Here is a 26,429-nt window from a genome sequence, read left to right as displayed (position 1 = left end):
CTACTCTTCGTTGTGGTGTGCGGGCTTCTCATTGTGGTGGCTTCTCTTGTTGTGGAGCACGGGCTCTAGGCACGTTGGCTTCAGTAGTTGTGGCAGGCGAGCTCAGTAGTTGTGGCTCGCGGGCTCTAGAGCACAGGCTCAGTAGTTGTGGTGCACGGGCTTAGTTGCTCTGTGGCATGTGGGATCTTCCTGGACCAGGGCTTGAACCCGTGTCCCCTGCATTGGCAGGAGGATTCTCAACCACAGTGCCACCAGGGAAGCCCCTTCCTTCCACTTTTTTAAAATAGTTTATCATTATACTCCAAATGTAGTTTTGTCTCATGCTTTTTTTCACTTAACGTCTTAACATAGTCATTTCCCCATGTTATTATAAATTCACTGTTTTTTTTGTACCCTAATTTAATAATAACTAACACTTACTGCATGTTTACTGTGGTTTATGAGCTAGGTATGGTTCTAAGAACTTTATGTGCGTTAACTCAGTTTGATCTTCACAGTAACCCTATAAGATGTACCCTTTTATTACCATTTTACGGATGATGAAACTCAGGCACAGAGAAGATAAATAATTTCCAAGACCACAGAATAAGTGGCAGGGTCAGGACTTAAACTCAGGCAGTCTAGCACCATTGTCTGTGAAGTGCTAAACTATGCTGGATTGACAGGCACTTGTGGTCCCTTCCAGTTCCAAGATTATTGCACCTGTGTCTTTTAAGACATAATTGCATTTCTTTACTTTTTCACAGATGAGGTTATGATAACTCTATCTTCACCTCCATTTTCTTTACTTTTTTGCCCTAATCAGGCCCCATCACCTTGCTCTTGAAGGCTAGGTCCATTCTCCCTCACTTTTCTGCTTGTGTCATAGTTTCTGTGAATCATAAAACTATCATAGCTTATCATATGTTAAAAAAATTATTGTGCCTTTCCCCCATAGGGCAAATGAGCCTCTTAACAGTAACTCCATAGTTCAGCTCTCACCAGATCTTTTTACAGCTTTTAAAATACTGATCCATGGGTTTCGTATTTAAAAGTGCTTGTCATACCATCTGACATTGTGGAAGGTTGCCAGTCACAACAATTAGGACTTCGGTGAGAATGCTAAGACTCCTGGATTTATAACTATTTTATGACTCCTTGGGCACCTTTTCCTTATATGTCAGTTCTCTTATTTAATATAAAGTGAAAATTTCTGTCTCTAAGGCCCTGGGACAGCAGAATATGTGTATGTATGCATGTATATAAGTAATCACATATGCACACTTTTTTTTTTTTTTTTTTGTGGTATGCGGGCCTCTCACTGTTGTGGCCTCTCCCGTTGTGGAGCACAGGCTCTGGACGCGCAGGCTCAGTGGCCATGGCTCACGGGCCCAGCCGCTCCGCGGCATGTGGGATCTTCCCGGACCGGGGCACGAACCCGTGTCCCCTGCATCGGCAGGTGGACTCTCAACCAGTGCGCCACCCGGGAAGCCCTGCACACATTATTTTTAAAGATACTACTTGTCTAAGGTAGAAAACATTTCAAACGGTACCAAGAGTATATAGTAAAAAATGAGTTTCCTTTCCACCTTTTCACCTACTGGAGTTAAGCACAATAGGCAGTGTATAGACAGGCATATGTGTGCACATGCATGCACATACACACTCATTCCCTTTAAAAAAAAGAAATGGTAGCATACTACATACATTGTTCTGTACTTGGCTTTTTTCATGTAAAATTTTAGATGGTTGTTTTTTTTGTTTTTTTTTTGTTTTTTGTTTTTTTTGCTTAGTAAGAAATGACTGTCTCCTTGTGACAGATCTGCTGTATTTAGTAGATTGTGTCATGTTCTAGTACAGTTACCTTGACTCTTTGGAACACTAGTGTGTTTGAATTTCTGTGAGGACATGTCAGTTATTCCTCTGAAACTAAAAATTTGTAAGTTTTATATTTTTGAGAGGTGGAGATGTAGAATAACATTTCTGCAAAACCATTTCTTTTTTTTTTTTTTTAGGAAAAGAATTCCATGGCAACATCATTAAAGTGTCTTTTGCCACCAGAAGACCTGAATTCATGAGAGGAGGTGGAAGTGGAGGTGGGCGACGAGGTAAAATACTTATTGCTCACAGGCCTGGGTATTACACAGAAGGTTTGGATTTGAGTCCATGTTCTGTCCCTGTTGTGTGAACTTGCTACTACTTCTCTCTCCCTATCGGTCTTTTTCCTTCTATCTTAAAAGTGAGGTACAGAATAGGAGATTAGGTAAATAAGGTGTCGTAATAGCTAAGAAATTGGTGGAAGAAGGTTCCAGAAATCTCTTTGGAAAGCTATATAAAGCAGTTTGTTATTCACCTGGACATTAGGAGGTAGTTGATTAAATGGTACCTAATTAGGTAGTTAATCTGACCAGTTTGGGAGTTCCCTGATATGTTGATAGTTACTTGTAACTCTTTCATTTCCATTGTGTCTAATTCCTTAAATTTGGAATATGTCTTCTCACTTAACCTTTATCCCTGAGATTCTGAAACTAAGGAGGGCATTATAGAAAGTGGACTTCGAAGTTTTTTAGTGCATTATTTGCACTTAAATGTGTGCCTTGGGGTCTTCTTCCACATCTCCTGCATTGACTAAATAAGTAAAGCCCCAAATCAAAGAATCATGGAGTCCTGCCATAAGGGGTTAATTTGAGGGGGTGCTGCCCAGTTATTGATGAACACTTGCTCTTAGTTCTTTCGTCTGATGGTTTTCCTCTGCTTTGTTAATGTCTGCCACTGATTCCTCCCCACTCCTTACTTCCCCCAGGCCGTGGAGGATATAGAGGCCGTGGAGGCTTTCAGGGGAGAGGTGGAGACCCCAAAAGTGGGGACTGGGTTTGCCCTAATCCGTAAGTATACCATTTATTTTGGTAGATGTAAGAGTTGGGATTGGGGTTGGAAGGTACAGGAGGGGGTTCTGAATCCATTGGAAACTATTGAGCATTTTATTTTCCTCCTTTCTCAGGTCATGTGGAAATATGAACTTTGCTCGAAGGAATTCTTGCAATCAGTGCAATGAGCCCAGACCAGAGGACTCTCGTCCCTTAGGAGGAGGTGGGTCAGCCTTTAACAGCATCTGCATGCTATTAATCTTCTGACTGGCATTAAGGAGACTTTCCATTATTCTGCTGGCCTTACTAGTTTGCATTTCTGCCTTGCAGATTTCCGGGGAAGAGGCTACGGTGGAGAGAGGGGCTACAGAGGTCGTGGGGGCAGAGGTGGAGACCGAGGCGGCTATGGTGGAGACCGAAGTGGGGGGGGCTATGGTGGAGACAGAAGTGGCAGCGGTGGCTACGGAGGGGACAGAAGTGGGAGTGGTTATGGGGGGGACCGAGGAGGTGGCTATAGGGGGGACCGTGGTGGTGGCTATGGAGGAGACCGAGGCGGCGGCTACGGAGGAGAGCGAAGTGGGGGGGGCTACGGAGGAGACCGTGGTGGTGGTGGCTACATTGGGGACCGAAGTGGAGGCTACGGAGGAGACAGGAGTGGCGGCGGCTATGGAGGAGACCGAGGTGGCTATGGAGGCAAAATGGGAGGAAGGTGAGTATTAGAATGTACATACTAACCTTTGTACCTCACTGCTCTTAGATTTTAGAGTCTGAGCCCTTTTCATCACATTTTCTTCCTGTCCAGTTTTTTAGAACTTGAATTTCCCATTGTCAACTCTTTCAGTTAGGTTGGAGAAGATCCGTTTAGTTTCCTGTTTAGCAATTCCTAAAATTTGTTTTGGAAATTCTTATTCATGATCTTTATATTTGGATGAATGTAGGTAAATGTGTGTGTATTCTTTCTCATAGCTAAAGATAATTGAGATTGAGAGATGATTTGAAACTGTATGTAAATCAGGCATTCTTAATCTAAGTGAGGGGAGAGCACACCTTTTATAGGAGTGTGCTTTTATAGGAGTGTGCTTTTTTTTTTAGCAAATCACATGTGCTACCTTGCAGTTGTTTCTCTGGAGATTCTGTTACACCTTTTCCAGATGAAAATCACTGGTGGTACTGATGGGAGTGTGCTATGCACGTGAAAGCTGTAGAGGCAAAAAAAGTTGAATAACCAGTGATGTAAAATAACTTCAGTTACTGTGCCAGAGACAATATAGGGTAGCAAGAATTAGTAAAGCATGTAGTTAAGAGCACAGAGTTTGGAGACAGACTGTCTTCTTTCAAATCCTGGCTCCACCACTTATTAGCTGCTTGATAAGCAAGTTACTTAACCCTTTGGAGCGTCAGTATTCTCATCTGTAAAATGGGGCTAATGATATCTCCTTCGTGGAGTTGCATTAGATTATGTTACAACGGTTGCCATGGTAACCATGCCATGCTGTGGGGCCATGGTAATCACTGTATAATTGTTAGCTATTAGTAATCATCATCTATTAAACACTTCTTACTGTGTGGCAAATCCTGTGAAAGTGTCTTTGTATACTTTAGTTCTAGTCCTTCTGTCAACCCCAGAGGTAGATGTACTTGCCATTTTACAGAGTTAGAAATGTTGAGTAACTTTTCCAAGATCGCATAGTAAGTGGCAGGTCCAGAATTCTTACATGAAAGTGTTTGCTTGCTTATTCCACTATACTACTCTTCTTTTTAGAGTTCTGGAATGGCAGTCTCTGACCTGAAACACCACAGTGGTTTAGAGTCCTTATTCTAGATGGAAAAATTTTTAAGAGAGTTAGTGATAGCAGGGCTTCTAGGAACTTTGTATGTCTTAAAGCTGATAAATTAGACATTTCGTAAGCACCTTCTAGGAGCAGAGAAATATATTAGGCATGGTGTCATTCTTATAGAAATTGTCAAGCTGATGCCAGTCACCAGCACCCTGAAGAAGTGTCTGATGCTTTCCCCTGGTAGAAAATTAGAATTTAGTCTGGCTCTTTATTTTTCATTCCTAGAAACGACTACAGAAATGAGCAGCGCAACCGACCATACTGATGACTGTTTTGAATGTTCCTTTGTCTCTGACATGATCCATAGTGAAATTGCCAGAGTTTTGCCTGCTGCTTTCCTCGTGGCCTCTTCTTGCGTAGTGAAATTAAGTGACATTTGGATTTTTATTTGGGTGGGAGGGCTGGGACAGTTTTCCTTTTAGAAATGTCCATCGAAATATCCCCCTTTAGCTTCCAGCCTTATCCTTCCCAACCCTTGAAGCTAAGTGCGTTGTAAAATATTGCCAAAATGGAAAGTGTTTTGTAATACTGCAATAAAGGATGTTTGTTTTGTGGACTTTTGTACATTAGTGTATTGTTCTGTCACACTCAGGATGCAGTCACAGCAGATTCGAACTCTAAAGAATTAGGAAATGAATTCTACTTCATGAAATTAAAATGTTACTTCCAACCATATTTATTGAGTTCCTACTCCATTTAGAATAGTAGTTTCCAAGCATGACTGCATGTCAGAACCACCAGAGGAGGTTGTCAAACTTCCAGATTCCTAGGCCTCACCCCAGGTCTACTGGATCAGAAATTGGTGGGATGTGGGGAGGTAGAGCTGGGAATCTTAATTTATCTTTAGATCACCAGGTGGTTTTGATAAAAACCAGGTTTACAGCTGAGAACCATTTATTTAGGGCAGTGTTCTAGACGCTGGGAATATGGGGGTCCAAGGGCTAGGAAGGAAGAGTAAGGGTTTGACAAACCAGGGTTAAGATACCAATATACATAATATGTTATTTGATATTCTTTAAAAAACTATTTTTCCTACCCTTACCAAGGGTAAGGCACTGCATCAGATGCTGGATATATTACTCATCAAGCAAACAGAGAGTATATAGTCTGATAAGTGCTCTGGTAAGAATAATACAAGGTGCTTTGAGGGCTGGTTGGAAGGATACTTAATCCAGTCATGGGGGATTGGGAAAGCTTGGTGAGCCTTGAGGGAAGAGTAGGAATTGGCTAAGTAAAGAGGCTGGGGTGAGGAATTGGTGTTCCCAGCAGAAAACTGACATGAACAAATATTAATAAATCAGGAGTTAAAAGAGTGAGGAACAGGCTGTGCCCTTGAGAATTGTATGTAGTGCACTGTGATTGGAGGAAGAAGTTTAAGAATGGGCATGCAAAAGATAAGACTGGAGAGGTAAGCCAGCTCTACGATAAGGTCCTTGCATTTCATTTTCCCCCTGCCTCCACATGGGGAGTCATTAAAAGATTTTAAGCAGGGGAATGGCCTGACCTGAGTGGCATCAACTGAAAGATAATTATGGCTGCCTAGTAGAGAGGCTGGACTGGAGACAGAATGGTATACCAGGTGAGAGATGATACAGGTCTGAGCTCAGATAGTGACTGGATGAGGAGGAGATAATAGATTTGAGAAGTGAAGGGGTATATTTGATGGGATTTGGCTGGATGTCAGAAGTAGTGGGGAGAAAAGAGTTTTCTGGCCTGGGCAGTTGGGTAGATGTGCTGTTCATTGAAATAGGAAACACTGGAAAAGGAAACAGGTTTGGGAGTAAGATGAGGGAAATTAATTCAGTTGTGGGTAAGTAGAATTTGGGGCACTTGTGAATGTCCCTTCCAAGTAGGGACATTCAGTCAGCAGCTGGGTGTGCAAATCTGCAGCCCAGAGAACAGCAGCACTGAACATTACGTGCCACTGATGTTCCTTACTGACTTCTGTCTCCTTTGCTAGCTTTACTTGCCCTTTACGTGTTAGAAGTTTCTCAGTTTGTTCTGATCCCCTTTCTTCTATTTATACGCACTTGTTAAAAAAAAATTTATTTATTTATTTTTGGCTGCGTTGGGTCTTCGTTGCTGCGTGCGGGCTTTCTCTAGTGGCGGTGAGTGGGGGCTAAGCTTCGTTGTAGTGCATGGGCTTCTCATTGCGGTGGCTTCTCTTGTTGCAGAGCACAGGCTCACGCAGGCTTCAGTAGTTGTGCTGCATGGGCTTCAGTAGTTGTGGCGCACGGGCTTCGTTGCTCCGCGGCATGTGGGATCTTTCTGGACCAGGGCTCGAACCTGTGTCCCCTGTATCGGCAGGCGGATTCTTCTTAACCACTGCGCCACCAGGAAAGCCCCTATACTCACTTTTATCCTGGGTTTTATATGGTGATGACTACACCAAATTTATGTCTCCAGTCTGTCTTCTTCCCTTAACTCTGCATTATATCCAGCTGCCTACTTGACTTTTCCACTAGGATGTATTTAACATAACTTTTTTTTTTTTGGTGACTCCGCTGGGACTGAACAGAACTTCTGATCTCCAAATCAGTTTCTTTCTTCCTGGTCTTCCTCATCTCAGTCTTAATCTACCCAAATCAGATCAGATAAAAAACTTAGAACTTACATTTGATTTCTCTTTCACTCATCCCATACTTGCAGGTCCTTTTAATTCTACCTCCAAAATATATCCTGAAACCATCTTTATATTCTTAGTTCTAATCCTGGTACAAGCTACAGTCATCACTTTTCTGGATAACTGCAATAGCCCATTAATAGGTCCCCCACAATCTTGCCCCTCTAAAATCTATTCTTCACACAGCAGCTAAACAATATGGTAATGATGTAAATCAACCTATATGTCATGCCTCTTTAAAACCCTTTCAGTGACCTCCCATTGTATGTTGGCTATAAATTCCTTACCTTGGCTTACCAAGCCCTGTATGATCTGGCCTTTGTCTCCACAACCTCATAGGAGAATATTTTTCCATACTAGCCTTACCTTAACCACATTGGTCCTAATCTTGATGGTACAAAACGTGCTTCTGTTTTAGTATCTTTGCGTGTGCTTTGTGCAGGATTCTCTTTCCTCATATTCACATGGTTGACTCCTTTTCATAACAATGTTGGGTCAAATCCCAGCCTCCCTCCCAGGTGTTTGCTGACCTTCGTATCTAAAATACTTCTTCCAGTCACACACACATCATCTCTTAATGATGTCCTCACAGTACTTATCACTATATGAAACGATCTTTTTGTGGTTAATTTCTCTCCTCCATTAGAATGTAAGTTCCAGGAGAGTAGGGAACCTCTTCTGATGTTCACTGTTCTACCCCAGTACCTAGGTAGGTACTCAATGAATATTGACTAAATGAAAGACTCTATTATTATAGATTTGAGCCATTAGTATATAAATGGTAATTAAAGTGATGAGAGTGGATATGATTAAAATGAGACTAGTGTAGTGGTTTTCCATCTTAGCTGGATACTAGAATTAGCTAGCAACTTTTTTAAAATGCAGAAGATGTCTGGGCTCCACTCCAGAACAATGGAATCTGTGAGGCCTGGGACATTTAAAAAACAAAAGCCCCAATTGATTCTAATGGTTTTGGAGTCTAGAGAGAAAAGAGCCTAGGACAAAACCCTGAGAAGTACCAATATTTAAGAGATAATAGGAAATTCCCTGGTGATCCAGTGGTTAGGACTCCTTGCTTTCACAGCTGAGGGCCTGGGTTCCTCCCTGGTTGGGGAACTAAGATCCCACAAACCACTTGGTGCAGCCAAAAATAAAAAAAATAATAATAGAAGAGGATACTGAAACAGACTGGGAATACCAGTGAGGTGTCAGTGGAACCCAAGGGAAGAGTGGACTACAAGGAGGGAGAAACTAATGGGGTCAAGTGCTCGAGTTGGCCAAGTCACATAAAGGATAGAAAGCATTCATTGTATGTAGCAATACGGAGGTTATAAATTATCTTTGCATGAGATTTCTCAACCTTGGTGCTACTCACATTTTGGGTTGGATAATTATTTGTTGTGGAGGGCTGCCCTGTGCTATGTATAGGATATTTAGCCACATCCCTGCCCTCTACCGCAAGACACCAGTAGCAGCCCCCAATTGTGAGAACCAAAAATGTCTCCCGACATTGCCAAGTGTCCCTTGGAGGGGGCAGAATTGTCCCTTTTGAGAACTACTGCCTTAGCAAAAGCAGTTTTGGTAGAGAATTGAATTCTGAACCCAAACTGAAGTAGGGTAATAAATAATAGAAATTAGAGAAATGGAGACAGGTAGTGTGGACAACTATTTAAGAATCTTGATTATGAAGGATGATTAGAGGTGAGGTGAGCTAAGGAGAGGAGGCATCTAGAAAGGGTTATGGGTTTGTGGGAGGTTATTTTTAAGATGGATGGGAATTGATCATGTTTATACACTATTTGAAAGGAAATGAGGAAAATTGATATTCAAATTCCTTGAAGGAATGGCACCCAAGACACTGGTGGAGGATTTTGCCTCGGAAGAGGAGAGTGCCTCTTGCACTGTAATGGAGCTAAGGTTAGTGCAGATGCTGATAATCGTAGTAACAGATGACTGACATTTATTGGGAGCTTACTGTATGCCAGGCAATTATAAGCAATCCATATGTGTTAACTCATTTAATTCTCATAACAATGCTGTGAGGCAAGGAGGTATAGGGAAAAATATTCCTTTTGAATGTAAAATCAGAGAAGAGGTGAATAGTGTAAATGATTTTGATTGCTACTGGAAAGGGGCTTTTAGAAGGGACACTGAGGAACAGAGACCCTGAAAGGTTAAGCAACTTACCCAAGATCACATCGCTAGTAAGTTACAGAGCTAGGATACTAACCAGAGTATCTGGCCTTAGAGCCTGTGCTATCAACTACTGTATACAAGGATTCTTACAACAGGTGGCAAGAAGTTGAGGTAATTTCATCTGATGTTTTTAATTTTTTTCCCCCAAAGAGAAATTATAATGGCCTACTGAGAGTTGGGGAGTAATAAGATAGAAAGTTTGAAGAGCCTGTAGGAAATGTGAAGAGAGCAGAGAAGGCTTGAAATTGTAACTAGGAACCCATAAAATTGCCAGACAGCAATAAGAACTCAGTTAAGATAGGAAGCAAGTATTTTGAGGGAACCAGTCTATGGATGTGTGAGTTTTCTCCACTATAATCAGCAACCTGGTTATAGGATCAGAGGCAATTTGATTCAGGGTTGGGGATTTTACTAGTCAGAGAGAGAGATGATAGTGGAAGTATAAGAATAGTGAGAATAGTGGTTGATGGATGGAGTCCCAGCTGAGTAGAAATTTAAAAAGTAAGAGGGGGCTAACAGGGAGAATGTAGGGAAGTCAAGACCTTAGTGTTATTGATGAGATTCAGAGGCCTGGTAGTGGGGATAAAAAGAGCTGGAGAGATAGAAGGTTTGGGTCAGAAAGTAGATGTTCACGATTTTGTAGATGGAGAAATTCCTGGGGATGACTAGGGCTAAGTGTGGCCATGGAAGTAGGTAGCTGAAGTGAAAGAGAGGGAAAAGCCTTTGTAGTTGAGCTGAGGGACTGAGGAACTGAGGTGTTGGATGGTTGTCCATAGGGATGGTGATAGCAAGACTAAGATTCAGGCAATGAATGAGAGAAAATAGGGAAGTGGGCCAGAGGGTGGGATAGCTCGTTTGAGAGCCAAGACCCTTGGAGAAACAATGACAGGACATTGTGACATTGGAAGGAATGTAGGAGGATGAGCAACACCTGACATTTCAGGAAGAAGCCAGTTCAAGAGCAAGGTTTCAGTTATAGCACAGAGATGGGGGAGAATGTTTGAGGAAGAGGTGTAGAGGTAGAGGGTATAGAGGAAGAGGGTAGAGAGTTTTTTTTTGCCATCAGTGGGAGTATCCAGAGATCCCATTAGAAAGGGAGGAGAGGTAAGAGGGGGACTTACATTTTGGATGGTGTCCAAAAATCCATCCCAACATATCCTGATGGCTGAGAAGAGTGGGCATTTCAGGCCTCTGAGAGAAGTTGGCCACAGCTTGGATTAAGTGTGTTTCTAAGAATATTGGATATAGGTAGCTCTGGTACTGGGAAGGCTCTGGTACCTTGGTGGCATACCAGACGGTCGGTGCTCTATGCAGACCTTTATGCTCCGTGCTGTCTTTTTTTTTTTAATATTTATTGTATTTATTTTCTTTATCTTTTTTTTTTTTTTTTTTGGCTGCATCGGGTCTTAGTTGTGGCATGTGGGATCTTCGTTGAGGCATGTGGGATCTTTTGTTGCTGCATGCATGCTTCCCTAGTTGTGTGCGGGCTTCTCTCTAGTTGTGGCGTGCGGGTTTTCTCTTCTCTAGTTGTGGTGCGCGGGCTCCAGAGCGTGTGGGCTCTGCAGTTTGCGGCACGTGGGCTCTCTTGTTGAGGCGTGTGAGCTCAGTAGTTGTGGCACTCAGGCTTATTTGCCCTGTGGCATGTGGGATCTTAGTTTCCCGACTAGGGATTGAACCCACGTCCACTGGACCACCAGGGAAGTCCCCTTGGTGCTGCCTTAAATCTTCTGGTGAGGACTGGTGAAATTATTATTGAGGTCCTACTGAGCAGAGACTGGTATCTGGCTGAGTAATGAGACATCCCCTGGAGAGACCCATAAGTATGGAAGAGGAGGGGTTGGAAATCTGTGGGCAGGACTTTGCAGGAGTTGAGAGCCTGAATTATGTAGTTAATAAGGCCTTGTTTGTATCCACAGGCTATCAAGGCCCAGGGAAATTTGGGTTAGGTTGCTCACCGGTGCAAACCTACAGAGTGGGCAAAAGAAAATAATCATTTTTCCATCTTTGGTCTTTGTGCCACACTATTAGAGGCAGTGTTGCTTATACCCCAGAATAGTGAAACTACTCTTTTGGTTTTTACTTACAACTCTGTGAAGCAAAACATGAATTTGGAAGTGGTAGGGCAGGTGGGCAGATAAATCTCATTGACATACCATGCTGGATTCAGAATAACTGGACTACTCTAGGACCTGGAATGTGGGGAAGTAAAAGAGAACATTTATGTCACTTTGGGCTTTCCTACTCGATGGGAAGAACGTGACCTCTCATTAGACCCCTCAGTAAGACTGAGGAAGTAAAAGGACTTTTTAAATCTCTGGTGGTCACGGGCTCACATGGCAACACTGAAGAGAGGAAAGGAGAGAAAAGAAGTCCACATTTGAGTGCCTACTATGGAATGCCAGGCACCATTAGGCTTTATATTATTGTTTAATCTTCATAGGAGCCCTCAGAAGTAGTATGCATTGATCTGTTCATATCGTAGGTGAGGAAACAGAAAGGTTCAATAACTTGTCCAAAGTCAAAGATAAAGTGAGTAATGGACCCTAGGATTTGATTTCAGATTTGTCTGACTCTGAAGTCTGGGCTTTTCCTTTCTGATGGAGGATGTAGCTTTTTGGGATTGGTGTGATTGGTCCTATTGGCAAAGGGAAACTGAAGCCTTCAGTAAAAATAAGGGAGAATCTAAGGCAGTCTTAGAGAGTAAATAGTCTGTCAAAGGGAATGACCCTGAGGTAGGTAGAAAGCAGGTGTAAGATAAGAGACAGAAGAGAGGATGGTTCGTCTTGATTAAGCCTAATTTATCTCTTGACCACTGATAGGAAAGGGGGGGGCAAGTTAGTAAGAGGAAATGATCCAATAGCCAAGCTTTCCAGGATATTCTCCCATTTTCCCCTCAGCAGCCACCTCTGGGCAGAGGCTCAGCTTTAGCTTTGTCATCAAATTCTGGGCATAGACAAGGACTTGATTTAGGAAGGCAGGCTGGCTGTCCAGAGCAGCCTTGTCTCGTGGAAAGGACATGTGGCTGAGTAGGGGAGTGACCAGCCAGGAGTGCGGTGACCTATGTTTCAGTGCAGCCCATGAGGAAGGGAACAGTAGTGGTAGGTGGAGTGATGCTCATTTATTCTTGGAAGATAAGTATAGATTATTTTCTCAGGGGAGCCTGAGAAGCATCCTTAAAGAGAGAGTGGGAACTCAGCCAAAAGAACTGACCTAATTGGAGGTCTCAGCAAGGATCTGGAGCTGTTTCCTGATCCCTCGTGTCCAGGACCCTGTGGCCTGTGACTTGTGTTTTTGTGGTTTAGAGAAACAGGATGGAAAGGCAGAGGTACCAGACCCTTTCTGGGCATTTAACTTCTTCTGTTGGTCTGACATGGCACTGGACTTTGTAAGAAACAAGGGGTTCAGCTGTGCAAGTTGAACGTCTTGGATATTTAACTCTTCTGGTTTCTCAGGCTCTTTCCGGAACCTCGTGAACTCTACGTTCATGCTGGTCTTAGGCACTTCATGTATAAAGAGAACCTTGTTCTTCAGCTTGTTTTGGATCCAGGGATCAGTCGAGGCCAAAAGAATTAATGTTTCTTGTAGCTGCATTGAAACAAAGGCCCTGTGGCTGGCTCACTTCAGGCCAGTGCTGGGAGGGGAGGGGGAGCTCTGTCTACAGGCCCTTCTGGTCCCAGGGAATGAGGTCAAGGGGACAGTGTCTACGGGCGTATTCCCCTCTCCTCCCCTCTGACAAAGAGCACGTGGCGTGAGGATAGGTGGGAGAGGCTTGGAGGAAGGGTTGAGAAGAGGTGGGCGGGGATGCCTTACGCTCTTTTTCACAGACGGGCTCTTTTCCACATCCAGCATGTCTAGGACCAGGTGGAAGACTTGTGGGCTGCGGATCCCCAGGACACCCTGGCAGAGGCAGGATGAGGGCGCCTAAATAGCCGGCCCCAGGAAGATGCCCTGTCTACACTCTTCCATTCTAGTGCCCTTGTAATGACCCTGTGCCTGGAGAGGAGATATGGCTTCGCAGCAGAGGTAGCACTTTCCTTGCCTTTTGGGGCCACTTCATTGGGTTCCAGTACAATTTTTTCACCAGAAGAGTCAAGATAGTTTCTACATGTAATATCTAAGCAATGCCCCTCACACCCTTCTCCTGTCCCTTATCCCACCCACCTCCAATCCTGAAGAAAATCTTTTCCTGAACTCCTGATAGGGCTGGAATTCTAAAATAAAAAAGCAAGCAAACAACCTCCCCAAACTTTACAGCCCTTTCTTCCCTTCAGTAACTGCTGGACTGCCTGCTCCCCCTGCCATCAAAACATCTGGTCAGAGTAGCAGAGCTGGCCTTACCAAAGAGATGACTGCTTCCTGGCGTGCAGTGGCATTTGAGCTCATCAGTTGCCTGGAGAAGGGAGTGAGTGTGTTGTGGTCCAGTTAAGGGGAGGGCAGGAAGGCTGGCTGCTTCTTACAGTCCAGAGTGAGTCAGGCATAAAGCTGATGTGTGATGTTAATTTTATTAACTTCCCCTTCTTATTTCTTGGGTGAGGAAAGGGGCTGGGAGGGGAAAGGTAGGTACTACAATTTTCCAGGGGGCACTAAATGATGATCAGGACTCACATCTGTCCAGAACATTACCTTTTACAAGTCCCTTTCATGTCCTCATCTTAATCGGAGCTTTATAGCAACCCTGAGTGGTAGGTATTATCAGCCCCTTTTTACAGATGAAGAAAAGCCCAGAGGTCAAAGAGTGACTTGGCCAGGGGCACAGGCAAGTGCGAGCTGAGAATGGGCCGTAGGTTCTCAGCTCTCTCTGACCCTCTGTCCCCTTCTCACAGCCTAGGATTTGGCCCTGGCAGTTCCCAGCCCAAGCCACTCACGCCTCCACCAAGTTCATCATTGTGGGCTTCATCTTGAGCTCTTCCACAGTTTCAGCAACAGCCTGCCTCATAGCCTGAAGAGGGATTAAGGTGAGACAAGGATTCAGGGGTGTACCCTTAAGTGCTTCTCAAACCTTATTGAATGTTTACTTTGTGCTACATATATGATCCTTGCCTCGAGGAGCTCATGCTCTGGTGGGGAAAGCAGACAAGTGGAACAGTCAGTCACACTCCTGAACTAAGTGTAGGGGCAATAGGAGGGTCTCCTAGCTCAGTCTGGGTACCAGGAAGACTTCCTGGAGGAAGTGATGCCTCAGCTGAAACCTGAACATGGAACATGAGTTAACCAGGTAGAGGGCTGGGGGCAGATTTCCCGGGCAACAGAGAGAGCATGTACAGAAGCCTGGAGGCAAGAGAGAGCACAGAGAGGTTAGGGAGCAGAAAACAGTTCAGTTTAGCTAGGTGACCAAATGGACTCTTCAGAGTGGAGCACTCTGAGTAATTACACTGGGACCATAGGTATAAATCAGGACGGGGTGTTCCTAGGCACAGCTGGTGTGTGGCTCTGAGCGGGAGTGTAGTGGGGCTAGAGAGGTAGGCAGGACTTGGGTGGTGAAGGGCAGTGTAAGCCCTTCTGAGGGCTTGGGGGGCATTTGAGAAGTTCTATGCAGAGGTGAGCCGCAATCTGATTCACAGTTTAGAAAAATGTCTTCAGCAGTTCTGTGGCTGGTTTTGTAGCAATATATAACAAAGATAAAAGCAAGGGAGCACAGAGGAAGGCAGGGTGATTCTGTTGTTGGTGGTCTGGGAAAGCTTCCCATAGGAGGTGTTGTTTGGACTGGCTTGAAAGGGACAATCGTATTTTAATAGGCAGAAGGAGAAATGAGTTACTTACCAGTGGGACTGAAAGCATGCGGCAGTTTTCCACCTTGCGGAGGAGGGAGAGGTGACTCAGGGCATTTTAAGCTGAGAGAACGGCCCGCATGAAGGCAAGGTGGCTTGAAAACAGGGGCTGCATTAGGGTGAATGTGATGCTTTGGGGGGCAGCGTGGTGAGAACCAAGCCAGGGGGGTCTTTAGAGAAAGGTAGAGAGACAGGTATGAGCTGCCTGGACTTGGGAGTTTTGGTCTCACTTACGAAGAAGGGTTCATTATACGTCTTCCTCCTGAGCAGGTCAAACGTGAGTCCTTCCAGGCCCTGTGCCTGGATCTGTTCCAGCCCAATGGTCTTGAGCATCTGGCTGGCTTCAAAACGGTGCTGAGGGCAGGGGTGGGGAAGGCATGAAGGATAGACTCCCTGTCCTAGTCCTGGAGAAGGCAGGGTACTAGGCAGCCCTAGAGCTTACCTCAAGGACACTGGAATAGCACAGCTGGTCTAGGATGGTCCTGATGACCGTGGCTGAGTGCACACCCATTATCTTGACCAGCATACTGAGTGCCTGTGGAGGTGGGCAGGGCGGGCTGGGGTATACCAGGCCAAGAGGCATCTGGATGGCCAAACAGGCTCGAGGGCTAGAACTTGTAGGGAATAGGTGGGGTCCTTTCTCCTCCCTCTTGGCCTCGTGAGTGAGAGCGTAAGTTCATGTGCACACACATGTACATACGTGCATGAACACCCATACACATCGAATGTACACGGACATGTGTACATTTAGCGTCCATGCAACCCTGTACTCATATGTATACATACTGACAAAACACACAGAGACCCTGTGGTGCTCCTTGCGGGAGCTTCTTTTCTCTGGGATGAGGATGACAGGGTCCAGACCCCACCAGTCAGCAGCGGTTCCCCAGTGCTCCCCAGGGAGCTCGTCCTCCTGCCCCTCACACCTGCATCTGCTGGGTCTTCGGCCCTTGGTGCAGGCACTGCAGCAGGTACTCTCGGGCTGTGCTGCTACAGGGCCTCAGGAACCCCAAGCACAGGGCCGCCTCCACTGCTGCCTTGTTCCCTGACTTCTTTATCAGCATCTGCAGCACAGGCACCAGCTTCTCTCCATCCTCGATCTGAGTCCTCTGAGAGGGAGATGAGGGACACGGGTGGTGGGACTATGTCTTCGGCCAGGCTTTGTCAGGAAGGCAATTCATTACTGCTTCCAGACCATCCTCCCTCCTCCTTAAGGTGAATCTCACGTCATGAGATTATTTTACCCACTTCCCTTATTTTTGCTGTCATCTACTTGCCCCTATGCCGCATCCTTTCATTTCTCTATGACTTTTCTTGTGGATGGATCAATGTTACTCTCTAACACTTCTGCCGTCTTAATTCCTAATTCCACAGAGAGACTTTATCATTACCCATTACTGCAACTTCTCTATGACCCCTCCCCCCCATCTTTCTGGTTCTCCTCTGATGTCAACAACTGTTGGACTCCACAAAGCCTAACGATTCACTGATCACCTTGTCACTGCTCCTCACTTTCTTCCCTCTTTACCCAGCTTCAGTTCCACGGTCCTGCTCACTCAACTCCTTTACCCCCTCTTGCTTCATTGTACTCAGCTCTCCACCAACGCTGTGCCTGCACTTCCTGGCGGGAAACAAAGTTATGATGACTAATCTCACTTGAAATGTATGAACACAGACCTTGTGTAGATCCTTAATGCTGCCTAGTGATTAGACTGCTTTTCCCTGGGCAATTCTCTTTCCCACCGTTCTAATTCATTCTCTTCCCTCTGGAATCTCTAATACTTCTTCCTCTATTCTCTTAAGTTGATGACCTTGCTTCCTACTTTACTGAGCAAATAAAAGCAACTAGAAAAGAAGTTCCAGAGACACTTACCACCACTTCTATCCAACTTTCAACACCTGCACCCATATGTTCTTCCTTTCCACGTGTTACAATGGACCATGACCATCTATCTAAAGTCAGTCTCTCTACTCATGTGTTCAAGCTCATCCCTTCTCATCTGCTCAAGAACATTGCTGCACAATTCTTCCCACCCTCTTCAAAATGATGATTTTCCTAATGACTGGGTCATTACACCTCAGCATTGAAGCATGCTGTTATTTTTCCTTTTTCTGGTATTTACCCCTGCTGCTGACTACAACTCTTTTCAGCAAAACTTGGAAAGTTGTCCATGCTTGCCAACTCTAACTTCTTTCCTCCCATCCTCTCTTAAACCCACCCTATTCAGGCCTTCACTCCCACCTTCCCACCAGAATGGTTCTTTTTAAAAAATATTTATTTATTTATTTGGCTGCACCGGGTCTTAGTTGTGGCATGCGGGATCTTCACTGTGGCATGTGGAATCTTTTTAGTTGCGGTTTGTGGGATCTTAGTTGCGGCATGTGGGATCTTTAGTTGTGGCATGTGGAATCTTCAGTTGCAGCATGCAGGATCTTCAGTTGCAGCACGCGGGATCTTGAGTTACAGCATGTGGGATCTAGTTCCCTGACGAGGGATTGAACCCGGGCCCCCTGCATTGGGAGTGTGGAGTCTTAGCCACTGGACCACCAGAGAAGTCCCCACAATGGTTCTTGTTAAGAAAATCAATGATTCCCACATTGTTAAATCCATTGGATCGATTCTCAGTCCTTGTATTATTTGATATGGTTGATTTATCTCCTTTCCTTGATATATGTTCTTCACTTGATTTTCAGAATGCTGCACTCTTGTCTGTCTTCCTACCTATTGGCCACTTCTCAGTATTTACTGATTCTTCCTCTTGTCTCTGACCGCTTAACATTGGGGTGCCCCAAGGCTTGACTCTTGGTTCTTAGTGATCTCATCTAGGTGAATGACATTAAATGCTCCTTATATGCTGACAACTCATAGATTTCTTCCTCTAGCTGTATATCTAACTGTTTACTTGCTGTCTCCCTTGGAGGTCCGGTAGACATCTGAAACATAACTTGTCCAAAATTGGGCTTTTGATATTATAGTACGTCCAAGCCTGTTCCACCTGCAGCTTTCTCCATGTTAGTTGGTAACAACTCCATCCTTTCAGTTTCGAGGCCAAAAACCTTGACCTCATCCTTGTTTCCTCACTGTCTTTTTTTAATTTTAATTTTTAAAATTTTTGGCTGTGTTGGGTCATTGTTGCTGCACGCGGACTTTCTCTAGTTGAGGTGAGCAGGGGCTACTCTTCGTTGTGGTGTGCAGGCTTCTTATTGTCGTGGCTTCTCTTGTTGTGGAGCATGGGCTCTAGGTGCATGGGCTTCAGTAGCTGTGGCACGCAGCCTTCAGTAGTTGTGGCTCGCAGGCTGTAGAGTGCAGGCTCAGTAGTTGTGGTGCACGGACTTAGTTGCTCCACGGCACGTGGGATCTTCCCGGACCAGGGCTTGAACCCGTGTCCCCTGCATTGGCAGGCGGATTCTCAACCACTGCGCCACCAGGGAAGTGCCCCTCACTGTCTTTTATAACTCACATTTAACCTGTCAGAGTTTTGCTTTAAAAATGTATCCAGAATTGAATAACTTCTTACCAACCACACTGCAACCACCGTGGTCCAAGCCACCATCGTGTCTTACCAGGATTGCTTCAGCAGCCCCTAACGGGTCTCTCTGCTCCCACTTTTGCCTCCCATCCCTGCCCATCTTTTTTCAGCATAGCAGTAAGAGTGAACCTTTTGAAACATAAGTTAGATTATGTTACTGCTTTGCTCAAATACCTATTCCACTCAGAGTAAAAGCTCAAGTACTTAAAAGTCATCCAGAAGCCCACATATGGTCTAGTCTCCTTTAACATCTTTGACCCAGCTTCATTTCCTCCTGGTTTCTCTGTTCCCACTCCACTTCCTTCACATGGCCTCCTTGCTGTTCCTTGACCATGCCAAGTGTGCTCCTGCCTCGGGGCCTTTGCCTGGATTTGTCCTTCTGCCGGGATGCCTTCTCTCAGATATCTGCAAGGCTTACCCCTCGCCTTCTTGTCTGTGCTCAGATGACAACTTCCAAATGAGGCCTTCCTTGTCCTCCCTGTTTAAAAGTGCAACTCATCCCATCTCCACTCAGCATTCCTGATCACTCTCACCTTGCTACGTAATTTTTCCATTGCACTTGTCACCTCTAACATACTATATAGTTAAATTTCTTGGTTATTGCATGTCCCCCCCCACTAGAATGTAAGCTCCACGAAAGCCGGGATCTCTGCCTGTTTGGTTTGCTGACATATCCCAAGGGCTTAGGATGGTGTCTCACACACGACAGCTGTTTAATATATGTTTGTTGAGTAAATGGATGAGTGATGAATTCTGTTTCACGTGGAGCAGCAATGGGGTCAAAGTAAGAGGACCCTAAGGGGGAAAAGTCTTGAGTAGTGTCAGCAGACTCTCTTGGTCCCTGTACCCTTTTGGCAGAGGTTTTCCTTTAATAGGTTATTTTAAGGATGATAATAATGATGATGAATTATCACTTAAAGAGTACAGGCATTGAACTAGGTGCTTTACATATATTATCTCATTTAATCTTCTCAACAATGCTATAAGATAACTACTCTATCCATTTTAGAGATGGACAAATGACACCTCTGAAAGCTGGCTTTTCAGAGGTTGTATGACCAGTTAAGTGGCTATGCCAATGCTCTGTCCAGGGAACCTGTTCCACAGGGGACTCCACAAGGACAACGTCCTCCACCATCAAAGCTAGGAGCTACGTTACCTTCTCCCTGGCTTAACCCCCTGCCAACACTATCAATTACCTTGTCTTACCTCGCCCCAGTGACTGACTCTCCTCCCAATCACCTGGTCTTTGGGGACAGCAGCCCAGGAGTTCAGAGCCACCCGTAGCGCTGTCAGAGTATCCATCCTTTGCCCCTCATTTTGCCCCTTCAGCTGCTTGATGAGAGCTTGGATCACATGCTTATTCAGGCAACCTGGACGGGGAGGACCTCAGGTCAGGGCAGAGCCTCAGGGCTGCTCCTCTCTGCCAGAATCCATTTGACCCCTGTGCCTTCAAGACAGAAGCTCCAAGTACTAGGTCACAGGGTTGCCCGTCCCCTCAAGACACTAGAGCAGGTGGCTGAGCATGACGGCCGTTCCCAGAGCCCGTTCTCTCCCTCCCTCCAATCTCTTCTTGCTTTTCACCCCACCTTCCTCTCTCTGCCCAACAGTACATCAGACAATTCCCAGACCCTGCCAATGGCTAGGTTGCAGTGAGTGTACAGTCCACTCCCTTCTGTCCTTCCCCAAAGGGCAGTGTGGCTGCACTGCTTCCTTCCTCACCTCCCCCCTTCTCCCCACCCAGGGAGAGGACATACTCACCCAGGATGGCCAGGGTTTGACAGGCCTCATACTTCACTTTCTCTGGGCCAGTTTGGGCCTGATTTAAGAGGCGGTGGGTGGGAACATGCCATAAGGTGGTGGAATGTCAGAGCTTTCAGGATCATCTCAGCTTAACTTTTCATTTTACAAATGAGGAAACCGAGGCCTAGAGAGTGACCTGTTTATGCTCAAACACAGGGTACAGGCAGGATGGTACGATGGAAGGAACACAACTTGGGAGTAAGACTTTAGTTCACATCCCTTTCTGGTATCTGGTAGCCACATGGCCTTGGGCCAGTCACTTGGCCTCTCAGAGCTTTCATTTTCTCGTTAGAAAAATGCAGCTACTACTACCTATTCCTAATATTGGAAGATTTAAATGAGATTCTGTGTAAGAACACAGAACCCCCCATTATAAATTGGCATATAGGCACAGGCATTGACTCAGTTAAGGGAGAGAATGAATTCAGTCCCAGTTTTCTCCTAGCTTTTTAGTTGCTCATCTTGCCTGTTAGACAAAGGGGATCTTCAGATTCCCCCTTCCCCATCCTTTTAGATCAGGCTGCCCTTTAAAGAAGCCAAGGGCATGAGATGGGGACATGCCACACAAGGCAGCTCTCTCCTCCCTGCATCTGACCCATAGTCCTTGAGCCTGGCGAGCCTTGTCAGTGCCCATGTGCCAATGCTCTACACACCTCAGGCTCTGTTTCCTCCTCTCCTGATCTCTGTGCAGCCCCAGACTCACCACCTGCCATAGTGCTTCCGTGATAAACTTGTCTCTGACGCCCAGGCACCCCAGAGCCTGCAGGAACAGGGTTAGAGGAAAGGGAAGAGACCTTGGACACCACCACCGGGAATTTCCATCCTCTGGACACAGCTGGAGTTTATTCTTGGAACATCACTCTACCCTTGCCCTCCACCTCAAGCATCTTTCTACTCCTCAGCTCAGCCAACTCCTACCTGTAACCGTGCCCCTCCACCCTTGCCACTTCTCACCTGTGCTGCATAGAGCTGCTCATCCTCTCTGGGAGATTTCAGGCTTTCTGTGAGTTCCTGCCCATCAAAGGGAGCCAGTGGAAGGGAAGAAAGGGATAAATAGAGTGCTACAACTATACTTTCAAACTGGAAGGAGCTCATCCAATCCAATCCCCTTTCCTCCTCTCCCTCCATCTTGCAGACAGCAGGCAGGGACAGAGGGCAGAAGGATGGTGTGAGCCCCAGGTAAGGGCACCCACAGAAAGAGAGTCTCCCCATTCTCCCCCGAGCCGTGGTCCCTGACCTTTAATCTTTGCCACTTCAGCGGGTCCCCAGTAGGGTCTGAGGGCTTGGATTCCATCTGAGGTTTTATAATCAGCTTGCTCATTGGGAGATGGAGTTTTGGGATGAGGGTACCCTCTGTGAGGTACCTGTGTGAGAAATTGCACAGGCAGCCCTGGTCCTCTTGTTCCCTCCCTCCTTACTTCACAAACTCTTCTCTGCCTCTGGTCCTCAGCCCAGCTCAGAGGTGAGACCAGAGGAAGAAAGATGAGCCTCCTTCTACCCCAGGGTCTCCTCTGGGATCTGGAGGCTGACTTGCACCACGCCCAGCCCCACTCCAACCCTTTCTTCTCTTTCCTTCCTTTCCTAGAAGATGTGGAGGGCGTGGAGAACAGGAAGGGGCCCAACACACCTAGGGTGATCTCTCATTTTCCACAGTATCTTCTGGGCCTCCCGTTCCTTTTGCTGATTATACAGGGTGTGCCAGTGCGTGTAGATCTCAGGCTGCTTGGAGTAGCAGTAAGGTACGGAGTTTGGCTTGCTTGGGTGCTGCCTCCAGCACTCCGGACTTGGGGGAAACTCTTCCTTTGGCATCTGGGGGGTGTGAGTGGCAGAGCAGTCACAGGGGGCATTCCTCAGCCAGGAAAAGGGCCAGGGTGAGAAGGGACTAGACGAGGGAAACAGCCCTTCAGCCTTGTCATCTGAGCTGAAGTCACAGCCACCTCCTAACCCACTGTGTGACTCGGGCAAGTTACTTCACCCCACCAAGATCTCAGTCTTCTCCTCTGCAAATTGGAGCTAATAATCCTTGTTCTGTACCCCTCCCAGGGTGGTTGTGAAGAACAAATGACATAAAGATGGTGAAGCCATTGCTGATCTGCAAATTGATCTGAGTACAGTTGGCCCTCTGTATCCGCAGGTTCCACATCCACCGATTCAACCAACCACAGATCAAAAGTATTTGGAAAATAAAAATTCCAGGAAGTTCCAAAAAACAAAACTTGAATTTGCCACGTACCCAGCAACTCTTTACATACCATTTACATTGTAATAGGTATTATAAGTAATCTAGGGAGGATGTGTGTAGGTTACATGCAGATACCACACCACGTTATACAAGAGACTTGAATATCCATGGATTTTGGTATCCGCAGGAGTCCTGGAACCAATCCCCTGCTGATACTGAGGGACAACTGTACACAGTTTGGTTAGTTGAGCATCTCAGAGTACTTTGAAAAAGCTTTGGGCAAGGAGATGAAAAGGCAGGGGGCGAGGGAGATGTGAAGTAAAGCGGGGGGGGGAAATTCAGGCTACAGCTCCTTCATTCAGGCATTCAACAGATACTTAGTGAGCACTTACCATGTGCCAAGCACTAGGTGCTGGGGATACAGTTATCAGCCCTGCCCTCACGGAACTTAATAGTTTGGTTGGAAAAGCAGGATTTCTTCAAATAATCTATCTCTTACACAATTGTGAAACTGTAGCTCTGGTTGCAGTGGGGGGTTTTGGGTGGGTCAGGGGCTTTCTCGGAAGGTTTGGCTAGGATTCATTCCTGTCTCTTCTCAAGCCTTCCTGTCTCTACAACAGATCTCTGAGCAACAAGGAAGAGGGGCTTCAGCCAGTGGTTCCCAGTGTGGTGACTGAGAAGATCATCGTAAGAGTTCTCAGGTGATTGTCGTGACTTCAGAAAATGGGGCATTGACTCAGTCTGAGTAGGGTTGTCAGATTTAGTAAAAGCCAAGCAAATAAAAAACGGGATGTCCTGTTGAATTTTGATTCCAGGTAATGAAGGCAATATTTAGGACATATTCATACTAAAAAATATTCATTGTTTAGCTGAAATTTAGATTTAATCAGGCATCCCATTTTATCTGGCAACTCTAATGAGGAAGATCCCTGTGTTAATAAAAATGACTCATTATTAAGCCCTGCCTGCATAGCCTAAGCCTTACAGATATTGTCTCATAGCAACTTGATAAAGGGAGATGGGAACGGGTTGGCTTGTGACAGAGGATACTCCTGAGGCTCAGGGAGGGAAAGTGACTTGTCCAAGGTCACACATAGTTAGTAGCAGCCCCAGGGGTGAGTGTCAGGGTTCTATGAACTAGCCTTAATGGGAAAGGATAGCCTCCTGCCCCTCCTACTTCAACAAAGCTCCCAGGGTGGCAGAAGTTAGGGGTCTTACCTGGTGGCAGGACAAGGGCAGGAGAACAGGAGCTGTGGCTCTTCTGAGTTCTATGGTACAAATGGGATGACAATGACAAGGGTGGATTGAAGAGTCATCCTTCCAGTCTTTCATTTATTTAGCATTAGCATTTAATGAACGCTGTATCAGGCACTGGGAGGTAAATAAGGCATAATTCCTGTTGTTCAGGGACTCATACTTTCCTGGTATCTTGGTCTGTGGAACAGTAAGATTGCCATAGCCTGGGAGCTTCTCAGAAATGCAGAGCCCCAGGCTCCACCCCAGACCTACTGAGTCAGGATCTTCATTTGAGCAGGATTCCTATGCACGTTGAAATTGGAGAAACACTGGTCTAGCAGAGTGGTTCTCAACCCTGGCTGGGTATTAGAATTATTTGAGGGAATTTTTAACATGCCTGAGTCCTACATCAGACTAACTGAATCAGATTCTCTGAGGAAGGGGCCCAGGCATTTTAGAAAGCTCCCCTGAGGATTCTAATGTGCAGCTAATGGTGAAAACCACTGGTCTCATTCAGTGGTTCTCAAACTTGAGTGTGCATTAGAAAGAACTGGAGAGCTTGTTAAAACACAGATTTCCCTATCCCCAGATGAAGATTCATCCCCAGAGTGTTGATTCAGTAAGTCTGGGGTGTGGTCTGAGAATTTGCTTTTCTAACAAGATACTGATGCTGCTGGTCCTGGGAACATACTTTGGGAACCACTGGTCTAGCTGGTGAGACAGAACTGTTTACTGGTGATTAACAGAGGGAAACAAATGTGAAGATGGATAAAGGCACATGTGGTCCAGATGAGGGGTCCCTAACCTGGCTGGGAGGAGCAGGGAGGGTTTCCCAGAGGAGATTATACACAAGTCAAGTCTTCAGAGCAAGTAGGAGGTAGCCAGACAGATGAGGGGGAAGAGCAGTGGGCACGAGGAATACCTGCAAACCTTGGAGTCGTAAGCATGGGGTGCAGATGAGGGGGCAGAAGCTGGGGAGACACAAAGACATCCCATCTTAGAGGGCGCTGGAGACTTACCTTGAGGGCTGTGGGGAGCCTTGAAAGTATCCAAGGGTCTGCCCTGCCTCTTCCCACGGATCTGCTGACATCACCCAGACCCCTGCCTGGGAGCTTTCCTTTTCAGGTCCCTATCCCTGACTCCACTCCTGTCCATTTCAGCCTCACCTTTGGTCCTTTCTGGATATTCCAGCCATGGGCACTTGAACATTGACCTGTTGATGTCAGAGATGTTGACTGATTTTTCGTAGTCCATCCTCTTCTCCTGGGGGAACCAGAGAGCACCTGGGTTGGGGAGGGGACTACAGGGACTACTCCCTTGTGGGAGCAGGGTCACAGCTCAGGGAGACCTGTCCTCTGTGGCACAAGGGGGACTAGTGAGGTGTCTGGGCTTCTGGAGGTGGAAGCCTCCAAGTGCTGGGCAACCAGATCGCCTAGGTAAATAGAACACTCCGGTTCCATTCTGGAGTCCCAGACTTGGCATCTACTTGCCTGTGGATTGAGCTAGTCCCTCTCTCTCTGGGAGCTTCACTTACCTTATCTGAAAAGTGGGAAAGCCATGCTTGTCTGGCTAGGTAGAGGGGCAGTGGTGAGGCATAAATTCAAAAGGAAAGTCGAAGCGTTTAGTGAACTTCAAGCTCACGTAGCCCATGTTAGGAGCAGGGATTGTCCTTAGGATTAGTCATCAGGAAAATGGCAAAAAAAATGGGAAAGCCCTGTTCATATACACGCCTCCCTCCTTGGCAGCAAGAGGTGGAACTCTTTTTTTTCCTTTTGATCACTGAGCACATTTATTTTATTTCATTTTAGAAAAAAAAAATCTGAGTTTTAAAAAATATGTGGGGATTTCCTTGGCGATCCAGTGGTTAAGACTCAGCACTTCCACTGAAGGGGGCCTGGGTTCAATCCCTGGTTGGGGAGCTAAGATCCCACATGCCGCCCACATGCTGTGAGGCACTGCCAAAACTAAAAAAAATAAAAATAAAGGAAACTCTGGAATTACTAAAATATATAAGAACAGCAATAATAAAAAAATGCAAATGTGGATAGTCACATATATTGACACTGAAAAGTAGAAATGCCATCCCTTTACAGATTTTATCCCAGAGTCTATCAGCTGTACATCAGCTTCCATTGCCACCAACAGCTGACTGTCGTAGAGTCCTCGTGCTTGCTGAGCCACTGCTTCTGTCGAAGGTTTCATGTCATTTGTACTACACAGAATTCCTTTCATTGCTTGCAGTGATTGCTACACTGCAACCTCGACACCTAGCATAGTGCCTGGCACACAGCAGGCAGCTCGCTGTAGTGAGAAAACACAGGCCACCAAGTCCTCTGACTGGACCATCGCTTGCAATAAACTGATGTGCTGCACTGAGAAAGACAGCGTCACCATGTGGTTTTCCTGC

At 45.9% G+C, this 26,429-nt stretch overlaps 3 protein-coding genes across 3 annotated transcripts in view; 2 read left to right on the top strand and 1 right to left on the bottom strand.

The window, feature by feature from the left end:
- Positions 1-5,240, top strand: part of TAF15 (TATA-box binding protein associated factor 15) — a 29,181-nt gene extending 23,941 nt beyond the window's left edge. Inside the window, 5 exon segments of the mRNA XM_067717308.1 lie at positions 1,995-2,087; positions 2,783-2,864; positions 2,981-3,069; positions 3,177-3,555; positions 4,910-5,240. Of these exon segments, the coding sequence (XP_067573409.1) occupies positions 1,995-2,087; positions 2,783-2,864; positions 2,981-3,069; positions 3,177-3,555; positions 4,910-4,949 (683 nt within the window). The 3' untranslated portion in view covers positions 4,950-5,240.
- A 1,636-nt stretch (positions 5,241-6,876) lies between these two features.
- The window catches only part of LOC137213021 (C-C motif chemokine 4), a 172,483-nt gene continuing 152,930 nt past the window's right edge, over positions 6,877-26,429 (top strand). The window contains exons 1-4 of the mRNA XM_067717323.1: positions 6,877-13,526; positions 13,775-13,905; positions 14,327-14,458; positions 23,407-23,487. The gene's annotated coding sequence lies outside the window, so the exon portion shown is untranslated. The remainder of the gene's footprint in view (positions 13,527-13,774; positions 13,906-14,326; positions 14,459-23,406; positions 23,488-26,429) is intronic.
- Positions 12,714-25,276, bottom strand: HEATR9 (HEAT repeat containing 9). Its single transcript, XM_067714211.1, has 15 exons — positions 25,189-25,276; positions 24,005-24,054; positions 22,232-22,413; positions 21,842-21,968; positions 21,559-21,615; positions 21,308-21,364; positions 20,563-20,620; positions 20,044-20,174; positions 16,198-16,380; positions 15,714-15,806; positions 15,506-15,625; positions 14,369-14,442; positions 13,842-13,893; positions 13,314-13,400; positions 12,714-13,088 (listed from the first exon to the last, which is right to left on the bottom strand). Exons 1-15 carry the CDS (start codon positions 25,274-25,276, stop codon positions 12,714-12,716), a joined length of 1,734 nt encoding a protein of 577 aa, XP_067570312.1.

Source organism: Pseudorca crassidens, chromosome 19 (genome assembly GCF_039906515.1).
Source record: "Pseudorca crassidens isolate mPseCra1 chromosome 19, mPseCra1.hap1, whole genome shotgun sequence".
In the NCBI taxonomy this organism is placed as follows: Eukaryota; Metazoa; Chordata; class Mammalia; order Artiodactyla; family Delphinidae; genus Pseudorca; species Pseudorca crassidens.
The sequence above is the reverse complement of the archived record's forward strand: the minus strand, read 5'-3'. Positions and strand labels throughout refer to the sequence as shown.